At 28.2% G+C, this 22,509-nt stretch overlaps 1 protein-coding gene across 4 annotated transcripts in view; it reads left to right on the top strand.

The window, feature by feature from the left end:
* Positions 1–3,027: 3,027 nt before the first annotated feature.
* The window catches only part of LOC129967032 (F-box/LRR-repeat protein 3-like), a 54,310-nt gene continuing 34,828 nt past the window's right edge, over positions 3,028–22,509 (top strand). For 2 of the 4 annotated variants that reach the window (XM_056081665.1, XM_056081668.1), the window contains exons 1-3: positions 3,035–3,172; positions 8,855–9,083; positions 20,690–21,124. In XM_056081665.1, the coding sequence (XP_055937640.1) occupies positions 3,114–3,172; positions 8,855–9,083; positions 20,690–21,124 (723 nt within the window). In that variant the 5' untranslated portion in view covers positions 3,035–3,113. Of the gene's footprint in view, positions 3,173–5,450; positions 5,518–8,854; positions 9,084–20,689; positions 21,125–22,509 lie in introns of those variants that run through there. The other 2 variants (XM_056081666.1, XM_056081667.1) reach the window with 2 other exon arrangements.

Genomic DNA, 22,509 nt, shown 5'->3' with positions numbered 1-22,509 from the left:
TTTAAATAAAAACGTCGGTAAATAAATTTCCCGCAGATGAATGATAATATTTTTTGTTATGAATAAAATAAATAGATAAAATATTAGTGTAAACTATATTTATTTCAGAATTAAATATGTTTTAGCCAAATAAAAATTCAGATTCCTTTTATTTACTAATGAATATAAGATTTATTTTAATTTTATAATTGTGTTATTAGTTATTTATATTGAATCAATTAATTTAGATAATCTAAAGGAAGGAGTTAGTGAACCGAACAGAAAATTTTCCGCTCACCTATATTTCATTTCTAAAGATTTAAAACTTTGAAACTAATTTGACATTGATAATTTCAAAACTATCAAATGTCAAATTCGTTAAACGAATTTTTATTATATGTGTGTTAAATCTTATTATGAATGAACAAGTTTCACAGATTATTCAGCATATTTCATAATTATTCACTGCAGAATTTTGATGAAATAAAAGTGCACTTTTTTGTTGCAGGTTTTTGAAAAAAATGTAATTAAACTATTGATTTATTGTATTTTTTCATGAAATAGAAAAGATAACTGAAATTGAAAATCGTTTAATTAATTAATATAACAAATTTTCCAAATCAGTACATTTTAATTACATAGATGCTGAGCATTGGCTAAATCTTAGTTTGTCAACATGCTGATAAAAAAAATGGCGGAAAGCGTTGTCATTATGATTATTTACTCTCAAGACAGCCTGAGTGATGAGGATTCATTTTTTTACGCCAAATGGGATCAAACCGCCAAGACAGATTAAGTCTACAGTTTCTTGGCACAAGATATGTCTTCTGGGAAGAAATTATTTCATATAATCTGATTTTTTTCCCTTAAAAAAATTATATTTTTAGATGAAAATAAAAATGAATACTTTTTTCTGATGATTTTTAATTATCTTTTGTGATTTCTTTCATATGAAGTCTGATGGTAAGTCTCAGCTTTGAGATTGAAGAGTTCTGTGATTGAACTTCGATTCTCCGGAATGTTTTCAGCGTTTCCCCCTTTTGTGTAGTAAAGGAACAGAGTGTTATCTGATCAAAGATCTTCAAGATTATAAGATCCGCCTCAAAAAACATCTTGTATTGCTGAAAAATAGAATGTCAAAACAAACTAAATTAAGTAATTTTTCAAATTTTAATAAAACCAAAGTATATGAAAATGATGAAAAACTATTTTTATTATCTGAAATGTTTTTAAAGATTTACACAACTATAGATAGAGCAGTTACTAAAAGCGTGGCATTTGCAATAATTACAGAAAAAGAACAAAATATAATACTGCTCAAATAATAATTTTAAAATATGTCATTTTTTAAATGTTATTATGATTAATTTAAAAATAATATTTATAGAACCGTCACTAAAAGTGTGTCCTTTGTCATAATCACGAAACAGATAAATCTAATCATGAACAACTAATAATTTTGAAAGCAAAAGGTTATTTTTTAATTGTTATTAAATGTCATTTAAATTAATTTTAGCATAATATTACATTGGCGTTAAACATAAAACTAAAATCGATTACATTTAAAATATTCTCTTTTTGGTTTTTATATATTTAAGTATGTACACACTTCAAAATAATGAAAAAAAAATATTATATATTATTTTGCTAAATATTACTGAATATTATTATGATTATTTTTTTAAAAAAATATATTAATAGAACCGTTATTAAAAGCGTGTCATTTGCAATAATTACCGAAACAAATCAAAATATAATTATAGCCAAATAATGATTAAAAATTAATTTGTTAAATGTTACTAATTGTTATTATGATTATTTTCAAAATAATATTACTAGAGCTGTCACTAAAAGTGTGACATTTGTAATAATCACCGAAGCAGATCAAAATATAATATAGATCAAATAATAATTTTGAAATATGTTTTTAAATGTTACTAAATGTTATTAGGGATAATTTAAAAATAATATTAATAGAAGCGTAGTTAAAATTGTAGAATTTGCAACAATCACCGAATAATCAAATAAAAATTATTATTTTTTATTTTGATAAATATTATTAAATGTCACAACACTTAATTTAAAAATAATATTAATTGGTGTTAAATAAATAAAAAAAATAACTAAAATAGGTTACTTCTAAAATATTCACTTTTTGATTCTTATATATTTAAAAATGCATGCAGTTCAAATTAGTGATAAAGTTTATTATATATATTTTTGCTAAATATTGCTAAATGTAATTAGGCTTGGTTAAAAATAATATTAATAAAATGTTACTAAAATCATGATGCAATAATAACCGAAACTGACAAAAACAGATATTGATCAAGTAATTGTATTATTTTCATATATGTTATTTTGTTAAATGTTACTAACTCTTATTATAATTAATTTAAAAATAATATAAATTTATTAAAGTGTAACATTTGAAATAATTATCGAAGTAGATAAAAATATAATAAAGATCAAATATTAATTTGGAACAAACATGCTATTTTTCTAAATGTTAAAAATAAATGGCATTAAAATTAATTAAAAATAATACTAAATTGGTTTTAAATAAAAAAAAATAAAATAGGTTACTTCTAAAATATTATCCTGTGTTTTTTATGTATTTAAATATTCGCGCACTTGAAAATACAGATAAAAGCTATTTTCAGTTATGACATGATGATGTAACAACACTCTTATGAGATATAAATTAACATTGACCTCAAAAGTTTCCGACAACCTTCAACGCAGCAGCTGGGCTTTAACAAATTTCGAAGATGATCCAGTTCAAACTCCTTACACGTTCTGCATAAGCGTTTTCTCAAGTGTTTAATTTATACGGAACAGGGTCCTTTATAGCTGAGTTGGTTTGTGTTTTAGCAGAAGGTGCTACTTGGAAGAATTCCAACGCGAAAATGAGAGCGAGGTGCTTGCTCAAGATTGAGTATTTAAATATGACGCTTCCGATGTAGATAAGTAAAATATGTTTGTATATAACAATTTCTACCAAAGAAAAAAAGGTAAATACTTTGCCGACGTGTAAGAGAGTTACGAAACAGTTTTACGATGCCAATGGACAAACGCCAAGGTTTCCGGCCGAATGTTTTTGCAGTCTAAAAGCGAATATTCGGTACCGAAGGATGCGGTTTTCTGAGCTTGCAAACTCCACAGGCAAGTGGATATATTCCTTCTATGCATGGTAAATATATACCCAATTTAATAAGCATTTGAACCTGCACTTACTAACAAAACTTCTTAAAAATTATGATTACTATCAGGAGCGATAATTATACTTAAGGAAACATGCTAATCCAATGTAACCGCTAATATGTATTCAATCTTGCTTCCGGGTTATCCAAAATTCAATTTTAAATTGCATTGAGATAATTCAGCGACCAGTGAATTTATAGTTTTGTATGCAAAGCAAATATGACAGCTTCTTCAAAAATAATATGAATTTAATTAGAAAAGAACACTTCTGCTTAACAAGATTCATTTTAGTTTCAACAAAAGTAATGATAATGATTTATTTAATTTTGTTTCTGATTATTTGCAACATATGAACAATTATAAAGTATGATTATTTGTAACACGTGATTTTTGTAACATATGAACGTTTGTAACGCATGATTATTCGTAACATATGAATATTTATAACATACTGATTATTGATAATATATTACGTGTAAATATATCATCAATTTTATAAAAAAATATATGCTATTGAAAATGATTAAAATATAAAATTTTGGTTCATATAATATTTTGTTTTATAGAAAAATAGCCAATAATGATAACAATATTTTTCATCTTGCTTCCAAGTAGATCGAAATTAAGCACTTCTGACCAAAATTATTTTTTTTTTCTTTCATATGTAGACAAAGAAATTTTTCCTTCGGGAATTAAACAGCCAGCAACTGTGATGATTCAGTGTTACAATGTCAATTAACAATTTTTTTTAACAATTAAAAAAAAAATTCTTATGCTAAGAATAAGATTTAAAAAATTGCATTTTAGTTGAAACAGTTTGGATATTGTAAGAATAGTATAACTTATATTCCAATTATATTTATCCTGTTTTATATTTTAAAATAAATTAAAAAATAACTCTGAATTTATGAAACCTTAGCGAAGACATTTTTTTAGTCTGACATTTTACGCTTTTACACTTTTCAGCTTTGTTTCCCCTTAATATCATTCAAGCTAACGTTATTTAGGTAATTTAGAAATTAATCTCTAACTTTGAAAATTCAGAATTAATTATAAATAACGTAATCCCTCATACAAGCTTGAAGCAAGACCTTAAGTACTTCTAATCATCTTTTATTTCAAAGAAAACATCAGTTACTTTAATTAAGATAACGACAAAGCACGGAGTTTTCAAAATAAAGGTTTGATAAAAAATTGTTTATTACATTTTTTGAAGTATAAGATGGCATCATACTAGCTTTTGTTTACGAATTAGACAATGTAAATACTACACAATTTATTTTACGATTGTATACATATTTAAGGTAAAAACAAATACTAAAAATGTGCAATAAAAATAAATTAGTGTGTATCGATATATGTATTATACGAAATGTTTATACAATACTTTTAAGCAAAAAACAATTTAACTAAACAATGAAGCATTTCTTTCTATGCACTAGGCTCTCAACTTTCAATTGCTTCAAACTATAAGAATTATTTTTTAAAGATAAATAAGTTTATTTCCATATCGTTATTATAAGTCTCAAAAGCTGAAACAATTATAAATCTTTTTGTTTAGATAGAGTAAAAGAAGAAGTCACAAATATTAAGTTTTTATGTAATATGGCATTATGAAATGTATTTTAATAGTTGTATTTTAACATGCCTGTGTTTTTTTCATTCAATATAAACAATACGAGTACTTTATAAAATTTTAAGATAGTTTGTTAATCGCTTAAGATAAATGGCTAGTTTTTAGAACAATTTCAGTATTCAGCAAAATTCCCATAATAATGAAAAGAAATCTTGGTATATTGATCAGCATATAGTGCTTAAGAAAACTTAAATAATATTTATATTCACTTTATATGAAAATTTTAAACGTGAAAGATATACTAAAATGACAGATTATTTTTTTATATATTTCTGCTCATTTTTTAAAAGAAAATTTTTAATTAGATAATAAGTTAAAAATAAAAAGCAACTAAGTCAAATAAATCGTGCATATAATACTCTATAAATATGTCAAAAAGTTTTAAATGATATCTGTATTTTTATGAGTTGTTGATAATTTGTAAATTTTATCATACTACTTAAGGAAAGAATTTCATTTTTAGAATAAAATTATTTGCATGAATTTTGTTTCGAACTTATATCGCAGTCAAATGCAAACCCATAAAATTTACGCAAGCGTAGTAGACTTACGAACTGAAAGTAAGAAGTTAAATTTAACTCCTTGTCTCCTCTTTACTCACCATTAGAAATAGCACAGACTTCTTAAGAACTTCTTACGGTGACATTGGCATCTCGCCAGAGTATTGTGACTTGCGATAGAACAACGGCGAAAAAGAAGTAAGAAAATAAATATAATAAAAGGCATGAATTAAACAAATGTAAATTTAACTTACTCTTACGAAAGTGTTTTCTGAGACTTTAGGGAAGACAGAGTTTCATGACTTCCAGGTCAAAAAACTCGGCAACATTTTTTTATTGTTGTTGTTGCTAACAGTAGCACTTAAATCCTTTTCCTTTAAAAGTTTAAGCTCTTTGTTAAATATTTAAGGAAACCGATAAATTTCTGCATTGATATATTGTTCTTATATGTTAAAATAATAAAAATCGTGAATGAAAATATGATTTAATTTTCTCGCTAAATTCACCTTCATTTTCCCTTGTAAGGTTTTTTTCTTGTATCATTTTTGTATTAGTTTTAATTAAAAAACTTGGTCATGAAAATATGTCAGAGTATTTTTGTTCACTTTTCAAATAATTTACTTATTTACTAGTTGAAGAATTGTAGGACTAATTGAGAAATTATTATATCAAAATTAACAAAAAATGTGTATCATAATGTAATTTATGTTGTCTTTCGTAAGAAAATTCTACCAAAAATTGGAATTTCAGAAAATATTAATTAAACATGTGTAATGACCATAAAACTTATATAAAAGTAAATAAAAAAGTATGTGGAACTTGCTAAAAAATAAAAGACACAAAATTCAAACGATTTTATTCAGAAATCTATCCAAACATTAAGAATATTAAATTTTAAAAAAAATCCTAATTTCTCAAAAAATGTGACTTTTTAACTTAGTCACTTATCACAAAATTGTATTATCAAATGAGTAACATACTTGGAATAATTTCAATGAAGAATTCGCAGTTATATAAATTTACCACCTTAAAATTTAAATTCCAAAATAATAGGAATGCTGTCTAGTTTTTTTAAGATTTAAGTTTTATCTTCATATAAGACTTCATTAATAAGCTTCGCGTATGGAATTCAGAAGTATTTATATTTAAATCTGTAGTTGAGTAAAACTTGCAATATTTTAAAAATCCAAAATTGATTGGACTCTCAAACTATCTGAAGTGCCCTCAAATTTCTTAACTGAAATAACAATAGATGTAAAATCATAATGTGTCAATAATTAATCGGCAAAATTAATTTCTAGGTTTAGGAATGATTTGCCGATTATTAAAACGGAAACAAAAGTAAAATATTGCACGAAATTTGAAATAGAAGAAAATGTTTCATACCTATGTGTATATGTATAAAGGTGAATGAATGCTTATATGAATGTAATTTTTACAAATTTATATTTTTGCCAGATGTTAATGGAAACTGTCATGCTTGCTATTTAAAACAAAAAGAAATTCTTTGACAATATTTCATCAACAGTTAATTAAAATTTAAGCAGGTTTACGGTTGTTTAGTTAAAATTATAAAATTTGTATCATCAAATTATATCTAAAAATATTTTTATTCCATTTTGGAACACAAAAGTATTCGAATTTCATTTCCGTATAATTGCTTTTTTTATTTAGTTTTAATGAATACCATAGAATCAATTTGATGTATAATGCATAAGAGTACTTTTATCATTTATTGTGAAATTTATATTAATTTCATTTCTTCATCTCACCATGTAATAGCATGCTTCTGATTTTTTTTTGTTTAAAAATTACTTCCTATAATTTCCCCTCACTCAGAAGTATGATTTTCGTTTTTTGTTATTATTTTAAAATATATGAATTCTTCAATTTGCGAGTGAAATAATTCACATAAGTTTGATTTCATTTTATTTACATTTTTGAGGATTCTAAAAAAAGGATAGAATTCAAATTACAACATTCAAAATTAATTGCCTAATTTCTTGAAAATTTAATATTCTCGGCGATAATACTGATCACCAAAATCGATACAAATATAATACAGTTAGGAATTGTTAGATTAAAGCTGTGTCTCTAACTAAAATGTTTGGACACATCTTGAAAATGTATGTAGTTGTTAGACGATAAATTGAACTAATGAATGTCTCAAAATTTGCACGTTATGTCAAAATGATGTTAGTCAACTACCAGCAATGCGACGTTTAGTATAAAGCAGAATTAATATTGTAAAATTAATTCTATAAAAGGAAATCTTAATAGCACATATCTTTAAAAACATTACCAAGTTTATATTTTGTTAATAACAATTAACGATAATTCTTCCATAATATATTAGGACATCACCCTATTGCAGTATATTACCGATACAACATGAAATGAATCAAATATTTTATATTTGTTTTAATTTCATTATTTTATTTATCCATCAGTGCGTTTGAAGTCATTATACACTAAATCTACGATTAATTGAAAATTACACTATGATCAGATTCGAAGATATGCTAAAAATTCAAATCAAATTCGTATAAATAAAAAAAAAATTGTAAGATATGTGGAAATTGTCTTTTCAGTTACAAGACGATACAAAACAATATATATCTATCATACATTATCATCACAATATTTCAAAAAACTATTTTTTTTGTTTGTCAAATGTGACTATTTGAAAATTTTGTTATAAAACAATTAGCGATTGATCTCCTAAAAACATTTCTACATCACCCTATTGCAGCAATTTTCCTATAAAATATGAAATGATTCAACGATTTTATAATCATTTTTCTATTATTTATTTATTCACTAGCGTGCTTGACGTCACTACACAGTGAATCTACGGGGTAATTTAATAATTAAACCAAGATCAAATTCGATGATAAGCTAAATATTCAAATCAAATTCAAAAAATTAAGAATATAAAATTTTCAAGATACGCAAACATTTCTTTTCGGGTACAAAACTGTGATATTAAACAATATATGTCATACAATATCACCACAGTATTATTATTATTATTTTTTTTATGAAGCATTACCAAAGTTATATTTGTTGTAAAACAATTAAAGCTCAGCAATTAATGTTTTTAGGAGAAATAATTGCAACAATAAACAATTAGCTCTCCTAAAAGCCTTTGGACATCACCCTATTGCCACAATTTTTCGATACAAAATGACACGATACAAAGATTTTATACTCATTTTTTTATTATTTATTTATTTATTCATTAATATATTTAACGTCATTATGCACTGAATCTACAGTGCAACTGAAATGTAAACACTTATCAAATTCGAAATTAAGCTGAAAATTCGAATAAATAAAAAAATAAAATTTTAAAGATACTTTCATATTTTCTTTTCGGTTACAAAACTGTAATACAAATGATGATGTTATATCTCATATAACATCACCACATTATTTTTTTTGTCAAATGTGACTATTTGAATCTCTGTCATCATTAAAAAAAATGTTAATTCAAAAATACACCCAGTACCATCATATTTTTATTTTCTTTCAGGCTCAAAATGTCCAATCGACTTCAGGCGATGATATATTCTGCTCCTGAGCAGGAAGAAATATTTGAATTAGACTTCGGTCAAAGCAAGCCAATCTCCGTTCGGAGAAAAACAAAAGCCAGATATGAAGTGGATGACGCTTGTTACTCAAAATGGAATGTTTTGCCCGACATACTTCTGGAGGATATATTTTCCAGGCTTTCCATACGAGAGCGATATTATGCCTCCCAGGTAGGTATGTGTAATTTTGAAGAGTATGGCGGAAAATATTTAAACTTTTCATATCCTAAATGGATAGCATTCTCTTATCTCTGAATATATAAAAAAATGAATTTTCAATCAAATGGTCTCTTAAATGCATGTTTCGAAAAACTAATTTTGTTATTTTTACTATATTATAAGGGTTATATTACTATTAACTTACAAGGGATGATTACTTTCTTTGTATCATTCATTTTCACTGACATTTTCAGTGGCTTGAATATACAAAAGCGCATAAGTAAACAAATGATTACTAACGATACCTGTATTCTAACTGAAATAAAATAGCCCGATAAAAATAAAAATTTTCTTAATAACATTATAATATTTTTATTTCCAAATAAATTATTGCGTTTCGTTAAGTAATTATTTCATATTTTCATATAATTTTTAATTCTATTGTGTGTTTAACAAGAATGTTTTTGTACCATGCGTTATTTCATATTGGCAAAATGCACTTTAACTAAGAAATTTAACCTGCATAAATTTAAAAACAGAGAACTTAAATTTAAAAATATTAAACTTAAACAATTCCCCAAAGGCTGATTTTCTGAACGGTAAGGAAAGGTAAGCTTTAACAATCACCAAAGAGTAAACATTAACTTCATACTCCAAAATTATTTTAAATAGGAGTGTGTATTTTGGATGCATTTTTTGGATGATTGAAACCAACATTTGACACAAAACTACAATTGTAGCTATGAAACCACTATCAAATTTCCTATATTTATTCACTGCGTTTTTGAGCTATCACATTTAATACATATGATGAACAGATTGACAAACAGTTCCTTGATGGATTTTGCTTCAACTATGATTGGAACCTACACTTTAGATGTCATGTCTATGTACCAAATTGTATCCATCAAGTTCTATTCCTTTTATTTATCTACCTTGTTTTAGTTATTTACCTATTCCTTGTTAAATCCACACGTTCTCTAAATGGATTTCCTTCAAAATGTGATAGAATTTTATAAATTTGGAGTAAAAAAATATTCCAAATTTCATTCGTTTAGCTCTTAGCTCAAGTAATGTATGAGTTATCCTGTTCTCAGATAGACAGATATAATTTCAAAATTTTTTTATTTGGCCTTAGGAAGAAAAAGAGTGATCTGAATCAGACATTCATCAAAATCCCGATACCAAACTTTTTGATGGTTACAGATTTTTTTTAGTATATATTATTTGCCCCATTCTATTTTAGTTACATAAAATTTTAAAAAAAATCATTAGCCCATTGCCACTTCACATTTTAGATTAAATTCACAGTTTTTTTTGCAATAATAAAGAAAACATTATCACTTCCTATTTATCTCCTTTTCCTCTTTAATAGAATAGATTTATTGAATTGTTCAAAAATTTGTCAAAAATCTGAGTTCAAATTTTTTGACGATTACAAATTTTAATTTTTTTTTCTTTACTTTATTCTATTACATTAGTTTTTAGTTACATAAAATGAAAAAAAAATATTTTAATTACATAAAAGTAAAAAAAAAAAATCATTAGCCTTTTTACAATCATATTTCAGATTAAAATCAAAATTTTGTGCAGTAATAAAGAAAACATTATCACTTCCTCCTTATCTCTTTTGCCTTTTTTAATAAGATACATTTACTGAATTGTTCAAAGATAGTGTATTTGCGCAATTCTTTTTAGCTCAGGATCAGCTCCGGGTATGAAATATGCATGATATCTCGGATAAATATATACACGCTAAAAATTGAATATAAATTTAGAAGAATCTCCCAGAAACATTTGAATTTATGCGAGTAAACAGAGGAGAAAAGATAAATATTGCTTTTAGTTTTCTCTCTCTGCAAACCTTCGAAACTGCTGCCGCCTCCAAAGCTTATTTAAAACTGATGTAAACATAAACATCATCTGTGAGTGATGGATGAAAGATCAAAAAATATATTCACGAAACTTACTTCCTTGTGTGAGTTCCTAAAATACTTTGCAATATCTTGAAGTTAGGAAAGTTAGTTTTATTTTTGTTGTTGTTTCATCAAACGTAAAGTAGATATGCTGATAAGACTTTTATTTTTTATTTGTCCATTTGTATTAGTAGCATTTAAAATATATAAATAAATTCAATAAAAAGTGCATAAATTAATCTGTTTCATATGAAAGTAGATTCTTGAATTTGCCCTTAATATCTTGCTGCTACACAAAATATCATTTTTATTCCAAAAAATGTCCATCCATGTTAGATACACAAGTAAGATATTTCAAAAATCTTGAAAACAAAAACAGTAACATAATTTGTGTATCAGGTATCTATAGATGCAAATATATGTATGTTCATACTATCTTACAACTAGAATCAAAGTAAAAATGTAACGTTAACATTGAATGAAAGATCAAAAAATGTATTCGCGTAACTTACTTCCTTGTGTGAGTTCCTAAAATACTTTACAATATCTTGAAGTTAGAAAAGTTTTGTTGTTGTTGTTGTTTCATCAAATGTAAAGTACTAGATATGCTGATAAAATTTTAATTTTTTATATACATTAATTATTGTTTAAAATATTTAAAAACTTCAATGAAAGTGCATAAATTAATACGATTGATATGAAAGCTGATTCTTGAATTTGCTCTTAATGTCATGTTGGTACCCATAATATTTTTATTTCAAAAAATTTTAATCCATCTTGGAAATGCAGAGATGGATATTTGAATATCAAAGAATAAAATCTGCTGCCAGTAAATTAAAATCTCTTATTCCATTAAACGATATTAAAAATCGCTTTAAATCCAGTCTACATTTGAAATGGAATGCAATAATTACAATCCAACATGGGCAATTAAAAAAGCAATTAAACTTAAAACAATTAAACATCTAATCGACTGCTGGCCTTATTTGCCTAGCAGATAACTTGACACAATTCTTACAAGTTTAAGAATTTCTTACCAGTTTGGCCATACACGGTTCAAACATAAACACTTTGTGTTGGGAGAATCTGCACCTCAATCTACATTATGTCTATGTCTCCTATGACGATTCTTCACATTTTAATAGATTGTCCATATTCGATAATCAGCGCATTCGCTTCTTTCATTCTCCCCACATCAAATTAAATTCTAATATTCCAATATAATTAATTCTAAATTCCCATTCTTAATAAAGTTCCCCATCTCCATATATTTATCTTTTTAAAAATGATTGGCTTTTAAATTTTTATATGATTCTTAATTAACTATTAGATTGTATTTTACTATACTCTCAGCATATTTTACAGGTTGATGCGTTACGGAAAATGATGCAATTTAGAAACGAACTTTTAAAACAGGATTAACTCTCACCATATGTTTGATGCAGTTTAATCATAAACATTTCGTGCGCCAATAAACTCCCTTCAAAAAAGATGAATATATTATTTATTTCAAAAATCTTGAAAAAAACCGGTATATAATTTAGTGACAGGTATAGATACAAATACATATATTTTCATAGAATCTTACTGTTAGAATCAAGATAAAAATGTTAACATTTATTTAAATATATAATTCTCTTTTCGCTACAACATTTCACTTTTCGGCACATTTTCAAAAAATAGTTTATAATTCAGCTTGCCTCTTAAAGAAAGTTTTAACAGTTGAGAACTATTGAATTAAAGGCATTTTCTTCTAGATTTTTAAAGATCAGCCGAATTGGTAAGACACATCATTTAATTCGGTGTTTCACTGACATCTTCAAATATGCTAAGATAAAACCTGATTTGTGCATCTCAACAACTGCTCAGGAGCAAGTGCCAGGAAAAATAAAAGCCGAAAGAAATACAAATTTTAATAAATTGTTTAGCAACTCAAAAAATAAATTTTTCCTAAAATATTTTCCAAATAATTTTTAGAAGATTTTTTTTTGTCTAGAAGAAATCTGAGATGCAATTTTATTTGATAAAAGTAAATTGTATTACATAACTTCATAGAAACTAAACTGTCAATTACTATAAACATAAAACAATAACGCAAGTGACACGGAAATTGTTATCATTACTTATTATCAAATAGTAATAGTCAGATACAAGCATATCTCCGTAAGAACATTGATGTTTCTTTAAGTGAATGTATAGCTGTTCTTAATTCAACGCTTCGTTTAACTATTTAATGGAATTGCAAAATATCATTAGAAATATTGGGAAGAAGGCTCACTGTGCCAACGAAGCTCCCTTTTAATCAGAGGAAATAAGTTGCAATCAAATTAACATGAATAACCGTCAAACAATAAGTTTAATTGAGCATCAAAATAAATTTAACCGTCTCCAGATAAGTAATCTCTATGATTTAGCAATAGAAATTGATATATAAGAAAGCTATTGGTGGATTTCATTTATTCCAGATAAATTTATATGATACACGACCAAATGATCAATGAAGGTGGTTAGTTTCAGAATATTACTGCTTTTTATCTGTTAACCTTCAAATAATTTACCTCTACAGTATACGTTTGTTCTATATTTAAACTAGAAAGAGTAAATCCATAAGTCTAGAATTTACAAATCTGAATTTATAGATTAAAAAACTTAGAACAATTCAAAATTTTATATATTCATCATGGCCATTGATCCATTTATATGTCCTATATTTCATTGCACAAATAATATTAGTTGTCTGATTATAAGACTTCAACATTAAGATTATATAAAAATAAAGAATATCGATAATAAAATATCTCATCCTGCAACGCATGTATTCTGTACAATATAGTATTAAAAATATTCTGAATGTTGTGTAATATTGTTGAATATTGAATAATATATTATAATGCTGCGCTGTATTGTACAACATGCTGTGATACCTGAAATAAGTTATTAGATAAGATCGCCCCCCCCCAAAAAAAATTGAGAAAATAACAACGCTTATTCATAGAATATGTGATCATTTGCAATTATTTAATGCCATACCAAGTTATGGTTTACAAGGATTCTGGCTGTTCATAAACTAGCGAGGTATATTTTACAATTCTGGATGCTGATAAGCTAACGAGGTTTGTTTTACAATTATGGATGCTGATAAGCTAACAATGTTTATTTTACAATTATGGATGCTGATAAGCTAACAATGTTTATTTTACAATTATGGATGCTGATTAGATAACGAGGTTTTGTTTTACAATTATGGATGCTGATAAGCTAATGAGGTTTATTTTACAATTCTGGATGTTGATGAGGTAACGAGGACAATACTTTAGCAGGTGTACCATCCTACGAACTTTCAAAAAGGGCATATATATCTTATTTTTGTACTAAATGGTTTACTTTTATTTTTATTTTTATAGATTTAAATTATTTAATAAATGTTTATTAAAAAGAAGGGTTTTTTCTGTTTGTTTTTTTTACTTTTTAAAATGTATCTTTAATTTCTTTAATATTTTTATAAGAAATTGAAAATGTATTAATTATATGAAGGAATTGACAAAAGTCATTATATTGTAAATCCATTGTGACTAATAGCTTGAAACGCTTAATGAATCACTTTTTGAAATTAATTTCAATCAATAAAAAATATTTAAATTTACGGTTAGTAAAAAAATTGCCCTTCAACGGATTCATTCTTCAAATACGCCCTGTATATAACTCTGGAAGGGAAATTTTCGGAGATGTCTTAATATACATTGGTTTCATAATACGGAATGTAGAAAGCATTTTCAAACACTTGCAAGTGCGGCTGAAAGAACTAACTAGTTCAAGATCAATAGAAACCATTGCAGCAAGTACGGGGAATACTAAATAGAAGTTAAAGATGATCGGCCTTTCCCCCTTCTTGTTTTTCATACATTGTAGCCATACAAAAAAAAAAAGGGGGTTTTTTTGAGAGCGTCTTTAAAATGCAAAAATCAATCATTGAAAGTTTGAAATAATAGTATGACTTAATACTTGCCGCAATTCCTTGAGCGATGTAGACACATTGTTATTTCCCAAGTAAAAGTGCTTGACGACTAATATTGATTCCGTTTCTATTAGCATTATATCTAATAAAATCATGGTTGAATGAAAAAAAATTCTTCATATTTACATTATTTCAAATTTATATCAATTAAAAGCTCCGGACCTCATTTTCTATCTTTAGCAAAAATATTTTTTTTTTTTTTTTTTTTTTTTTTTTTTACGTATGAAATCAAAGCAGGTTTGCATATTAGATCTATCACTACTAACTTTTGAACGCATGCTCAAGAGCATTTGTGTTCAGAATTTGATCATGATATATCCTGTAAATTTTGCATGATATATCCTGTAAATTTTGAACGTCAGGTGTCTAAATATCATCCGTTTAATTTCGTTAATACAGTATACTTTACATTCATATCATTTAGAAAGATAAAATAAATGCATGTCATAGGAATGGACTAATTTTTATGAAACATAATTTAATTGAAAGTTGAAAACTAGCATTTAATCAATAATAGAATCCCTTTATGTTTGTAACCCCTTAATATCTGCAAAATTCGAAATTCTTTCAACTTATTTCGAATATTTGTAAAAAAGAGAAGATATAAAAGAAAATATTTAAATATTTAAATTTATGCGTTTGAAGAAAACATATTTTTATATTATTAATTATTATTTGGACAGTTTCTGAGAAATGCATTTCATAGAAATGTTCAATTACTTTTTTAAGTTAACTATTTTAATTGAAGACGTAATACAATAACGAACTAATATGAGATTTTCTTTCACATTCCAATATTGACTTTAAATAAGGTTCAATTAAATTTTTCTAATTTTGTTATTGTTAAACAAATAGTATATATTTTAAATTAAAATCTCTTCTGTCTCGAATGTTATGCGTAATATATTATTTTCTATGTGAAATGTTCTTAGTATTAATTTTATTTCCTTTGAAAATAAGTTATATTCACAGAACTCATCATTATAATCTAGTCAAAAACATGAAGATAATAGATTATAGATGAAAGATTTGTTTATAACATGCAAGCTTCCTTCCAAATCTAATATATAAAATTCTCGTGTCACAGTTTTCGTTGCCATACTCCTCCGTAACGGCTTGACCGATTTTGATGAAATTTTTTGTGCTTATCCGGTATCTATGAGAATCGGCCAACATCTATTTTTCATCCCCCTAAATGTTAGGGGTAGTCCATTATTAATTAAAAACTAACTTTCCCTCCAAAAAAATCTTTCATTTTTCCCAACGCCAACTTTTCCGCCAAAAAAATCTTCCATTTTCTCCATCGCCAAATAAGTAAGGCATCAGTTGTTTTTTTCTCCCAACAGTAATTAGGCTAGGGTTAACATTTTTCGACGGATTATTTCAAACGATTCTGTTTATTTTCTTAATGTTTTATGCATTTAAAATTAAACATTGTTAATTAATCCATGTTTCACATTCATTCTGAAGTACTTTTGAATTAAAATAACACAGAATAAAGGAAATTAAAAATGTCTAATCTGCATAGCGTTACCCCAACTGGCGTAGAAAAATTTACGCATTTGCGTTGACGTAACTGGCGAAGAAAATCCACGCATGCGCATTGTTCTGATTGTTGGCATGACAAGCAACCTACGATTTAAATTATTTTTAGGTTAGTTGCATGCTTTTGTAAGTAAAATGTATTTATGTTAGTTATATATTTTTTGTATATGCTTATAGTTTTAAGTACATCGTTTTTTAAGTAGATTTTTTTAAACCTGTTTTCGACCGATTATTTTAAACGATTCATTTTATTTTCTTAGTGTTTGATGCATTTAAAATTAAACATTGTTAATGAATCGATCTGTTCATGATGAATCTGAGAAATTTTTGTTGACAAATTCTTGAGATATTACATAAATTAAGAAAGATATTCTTTAGTGACCATAAAGTTTAAACGCGCAGTGACTCTATTATCAGTAATCATATTATTAAAAAAAAAAATGCTTTGTTTCAGTAAAAAATATTATATTAATTGCAGATTAATCATTTACACTGTAATTTAAAGCATAATTTCTACGAGGGGTAACAGAAAATTAGAGAGATATATATCACGCAATAACTGAAGGCCTTTATAATATTATGAGTGAATTATATGACTATCAAAATTTGAAGTTTTAAAATATTTTGCTGAAGAATCTATTAAAGTTGGAATTGCGTAAAATGTTTAATGGTACGACCGAAGTTTTATCCCCTGCTTGGCGAAATTTTTAAAAATCGCAAACAACGGCCTTGCGAAATGTTCAAAAGCAAAGAAGCAGATGTTCAATTATAGTGCATAATAAAGATTGCCAGCTTTGGTGCGTTATCGCAACTTGGCGAAGAAGGGGGTTAAACTCCGGTTAAACCTATTTAATTATTAAAATTTAAACGAACATTAAGATTGGCGAACCGGCTGGTCGCCAAAGGCGGCTAGTATAATATAAATATAATACACTAAATCATCTTCAACGAAAATATTTTTTTAAAATTTCATTAAATAATTTTACACAAAAATAATGTTCTTTTACTCTTCTAAAAATTAGACTCAGTAAAATATTGGCTTTTACTACATATCTTAAAGTAACACCTTTACGTAACATTTAGGCATACTATACTGTTATTGTTCATCAGAATCACTTGACGTACTCACCACACAAGTTCTTGACACATTCTTGGAAATTTTCCGAAGTAAAGTGCTCTTTTGAACTTCTCAACACTAAATAATAATTAATTATATTAATGTGTGGTATAATGTTTGCAAAGAAAGTTCAACTATGATTTAGAATATTTTCTATATTATTACCTTATTTAATTTAGAGAAGTTATTCAATAATAATTCTGACTGATTTTTAACATATTTCTTTGGTAGACGTCAGATTGACATTTTTCATTCAATTTTATGATAAGAATTTATGCCAAAATTAATCGATTGTTTCAATTTTCTTAATTTGAGGTTAATCCAGGGTATTATCGCGACTCATTTGTTAAATTAAATACGTTCAGTTGAAGTGCAATCTATAGAAATATTGTTCATTGCATTTAACACCAGTGTGTTTATATATTAAATAACCAAACCATTCGCTAAAAAGATATAACTAATAATAAAACCTTCTGATATTCATCCAAATATTTAGTTAATGATTAATTTCCTCAAATAATGAAATACTTCAATGAAAATATTTTAAATTTAAAATTGCAACTGATAGATTTCTAAATCTAAACCTCTTTTATCAGTTTTTGAATTCACCTAGAATAATTCATATAATCACCTAGAATAGTTCTAGCTAGTTCATATAATATAGTTAATCCTTCACTAATAGGCAAATGATGAAGAGCAAGATGGCTTTAATCTTACTTGGTCTAGTATGTATGAGCAAGACAATAAATCGAAGATTCATAATAATAAAAATATATAACATCTTTAGTTGATCAAAACGATTTTAGAGACTTTAGTATTGGAGTAAAAGCCTTCACTGCCCAATGCTCCAAATAGCTTTATTGCAATTTATATTTTTCAAACCACAGCGCATTTTTCATTGCTATAGCCAAAAAAGTGCAACGCGTTTATTTTAATAATGTCACGTAAACAATAGCTGATGGAAAGAACCTTGTTTTTTAAAGGATGGAGTCATTCCTTGTTCCCTATATTTTAGTGATGGGTTCTACATTTTAACTCATAGGGTCAGTTTTTAAATGAAAAATTCATCATGAGACACTATTAAAATAATTTTGAAGTAATTTATTCAAATGTTAATGTTCAAGAAAATTCGAACATATCAGGTAATTTATTAATTCAACTTATAAATTGCTTCATCGTGTTCCTCCGTTTATATTTTTGAAATTTTTAACTATAAAGTCCTTAATATCAAAACAATTTTAAAGTTATTTATTCAAATAATGTTCAAGAAAATAGAAATATATCAAGTATTTTATTTATTCAGTTTATTGTTACGAACCTGTAATTTTGCTTCCCAGCACGAATAGTGCCATCGTAAGAAATACTATTTTAACGATCATGACATCGTTTAACTGATCGGGTGACGCGTTTATGACTTCAGTGCTTGGCGACGAATATGGCGAATTTGGCTACAAAATGGATAAAGCTGGAAACTTCAAGAATTTTCACGATCCATCCAACAGGAACAGAGATACACCCAGATACATCCTTATTGACTGAGAAGGTTCTCGGCCCGCCTCCCGGGAACTATAAAAGACCGGCACTCTCAAGCTGCAGGTCGTCGATGTCCTGCAATCCCAAGAGCCCAAATTCCAACAGAAAATTACCCCAAAAGATCCTATGCAGAAGTTACCAATAGAAGAAATCCACAAAACATTGAAACTAACCCCCCAAGAGACCAAGAAACCATCTCCCAAAGTCCAAAACCCAGACGGCCACAGCCTCCCCAAGCTACTTCAACAGGCGAAATAGACGACATTAAAGAAATGAAGAGCCACCTCAACGACCTCAGAGAGATCAGAGAACTTCTGATTGAATTCCCCAATATCCTATAGGCCATAAGACTTAGGGAAAAAACCCCAAAAAAACAGGCAAGAAAAACTTCTCATCATCATAGACGCTCTCATCCCAGAAAATTGAACACCTAACTGACCACGCCCACCGCCGAGAACAAGACTTCTGATTCGCCCGCTCCTACATCTCCTCGATACTACATAAGACGATGTTCCTTTCCACCCAACTTCATTCAAGACTTTTCCTCACTTCTGTCTAAACCATTTCGAAATGTTCCCCAGGTTTTAGTCGATCGGAGACGGTGCCCTTCGGGTGCCGGCGCCCCTATTATTTTCCTTGTGTGCTGCAGCTCGTCGCTGTCGTGAATTGAATTGCAGTCGGAGTCGTTGACAAGTAACTAGTCTTCAACAGGATAGTGAAGCAACAGTGAAGTGCCAGCGTTGTGTGGAGCGAGTGCTGTGTGCCGAGTCATGCTGTCTACTGTGGAAGCAGCGTCGTATCTTGTGTGTAGCTGCCAGTTGTGAGAAGTAGTGGGTCGGTATCTAAAGCGAGGAGACAGTGAGAAGTTCAGTCGTTGGAGAGACCGTAGAGCGAATCTCCGAGGATCCCCTCTCCTGCTGGATTCTGCCTGGCCACTTTGTGAGCTGCGGCCGATTACTACTTGCGAGCTACTATCTGTCTTAGTGTGCTGTTCTGTATTCGTCTCGGTTTTAAATATTTTTTCGTCTGTGTACTCGTGTTCTTCGTGTAAATAAACGTCGTTGTTTGCAACTGAGACCTGCTGATTGTGTTCTCACACCATACACCCACTATCAAGCGAACCCGGCGGCGAAATGCGTAACATTATAAATTGTGTCATCAGGTTTCTCAGTTTAAATGTTTGATAAACATTAGCAATAAAGTTTTTACCAAAAAACGTGATTTAATTTCATACTAGGATTCAGTCAATCATACTTCAAAATTTATTTTATGAGATATTTAGTAATTTTACAAGAATTTCAAATTCCTTTTGTTTACCTCCTTTCTCATTTTATGTCTAAAATATCTTGAATTGTATCTTCGTTTCTAAAAGCCTTATTTTTATTTTTCTATACGACCCTGATTCAAATAACACTTTCTACAGATGTATTATACTCTTTTGTTTAAAATCATAAAAAAGCCATAATCCTAATGCATATATTATTTATTTCAGGTTTGTCGAAACTGGAACAGGATATTTTATTCCAAAAGAGTTTGGGAAACCTTTGTACTAGGTGATAGGACTCTAACTAGAAGAAAGTACAATTACTATATGGGAGATCAATATGTGTTAGATCATCACAGAACACAACTTTGTCTACATAGGGTTGCGCGTGGTGTCAGAAGGCTCATCATACAGAAAATGGAAAATTTCTACAATTTATACGAGTTTATGACAATTTTATCATATTATGGTGAAAACTTCGAATCTCTGAACATGATCAGAACTTTTGAATTTACATTCGGATGTGAGTTGGATCCTGAGGTTTCACAAGGAAGGGAGAAAGTTTACGGCACAGGAGGAAAACTACTTGAAGCTTTAAAAAGGCTATTGGATGATTTAAAAGGACTAAAACATTTGACGCTGCAGGATTTGCTTTTAGAAAAGGTAACATTATTCAAATTATCAAAACTTTTAAGTGAAAAATTCGCTTAGTTATATAAAGGATTTTAATTTTATATTATTTTAATGTTTATTAACTTATTGCACAAAACATTTCTTTTTTTTTAATCTAAGTATAATCGTTTGTATAATTATATTTTAAACAATATAATAGTACGTATTTAATTTTTCTTTACATTAAGAATATCTCCCACCAGTGGAGGATCTCAGAAATGAGGATAAGAAACTACCAGAATTTCGGTTGGTTCTCGGTACCCGGGTGGGTACAGATATAGTCGGGGGGGAGGTAAGTTAACTCCTATCGATGAGAGGACGTGCGTCCCAGGGTAAGGGTTGAACTGTGGCTGGTTATGGCATTTTAGGACTCAATGCCAGTGTTATTGTCGCGGAGGTCTGGTTAATCAGATTTATCCGTGTGTCTTAGTGGCGGATCGGAGTAGTCAGTTAGTGAGTACCTTAAGAATGTGAGTTCCATTGGCGGGTGGCATTTCTAAAATGAAGATAAGAAGCATCCAGTTTTGTGTTTGGTTCTCGCTACTCTGATGGGTACAGAAAAAGGTGGGATCGACTCCTCCCATCGATGACGGAACGTACTTCCCAAGGGAAGGGTTGTACCTTGTTGAAGTCTCGTTGGTCCAGCCATTCAGAATATTACATATGCCTTCAGGTTGGTCGGAGTAGTGGATATATTGTTCAGGTTATTTTAAGAATGCCTCCCCACCTGGGGACAGAAATGGTGGGGAAAGTCTACCTCCTACAAATGACAGGACATGCTTCCCATGGGAAGGGTTGTATTGTGGCAGGGTATGGTCCTTAAGACTCAACCATAGTCCCGTCCAGTGTTGCTGTCGAGGTGGTCCGATCAAGCAGATTTATATATGTGCCTTAGTAGCGGGTCGGAGTAGCTGGTTATAGTTACCGTAAGAATCTAATTGCATTGTAACTTTTTTTGTTAACGTTATTTATTGTATTGTTATGCCATTGTCTCTTTTATTGTTTTTTTCTGTCTACTATTTCCAGGAAAACGGAGAACTTTTATGATGATTTTGTTGGCTTGGTAGCTGCTGCTCTACTTGATACATTTTGTACCTTTTCCTAGAGGGCTTTGGAATTTTCGAATTTGGTATCGACAAGTGTCGCTATTGTCTTTTAGTTCGGTGCGATTGTTTTGTGCCGATGTTATCTAATACCCCATTTTGCCGTGGCTCTGTCTGGATTTGTTTTTCTTCTTATCTTACCTTAAGAATATCAGCAAACAAGAATCATTTATTAGATTTATTGTTCTTGAAATTTTATGAATTTTAAGAATTTATTTTAATTTTCGACAAGTTGCTTTTATTAACTAGTTCTCTATTTCCCTCAAAAAATAT

The sequence above is a fragment of the Argiope bruennichi genome, chromosome 4 (genome assembly GCF_947563725.1).
Source record: "Argiope bruennichi chromosome 4, qqArgBrue1.1, whole genome shotgun sequence".
Lineage (NCBI taxonomy): Eukaryota > Metazoa > Arthropoda > Arachnida > Araneae > Araneidae > Argiope > Argiope bruennichi.
This window is presented reverse-complemented; position numbering and strand designations above follow the sequence as displayed.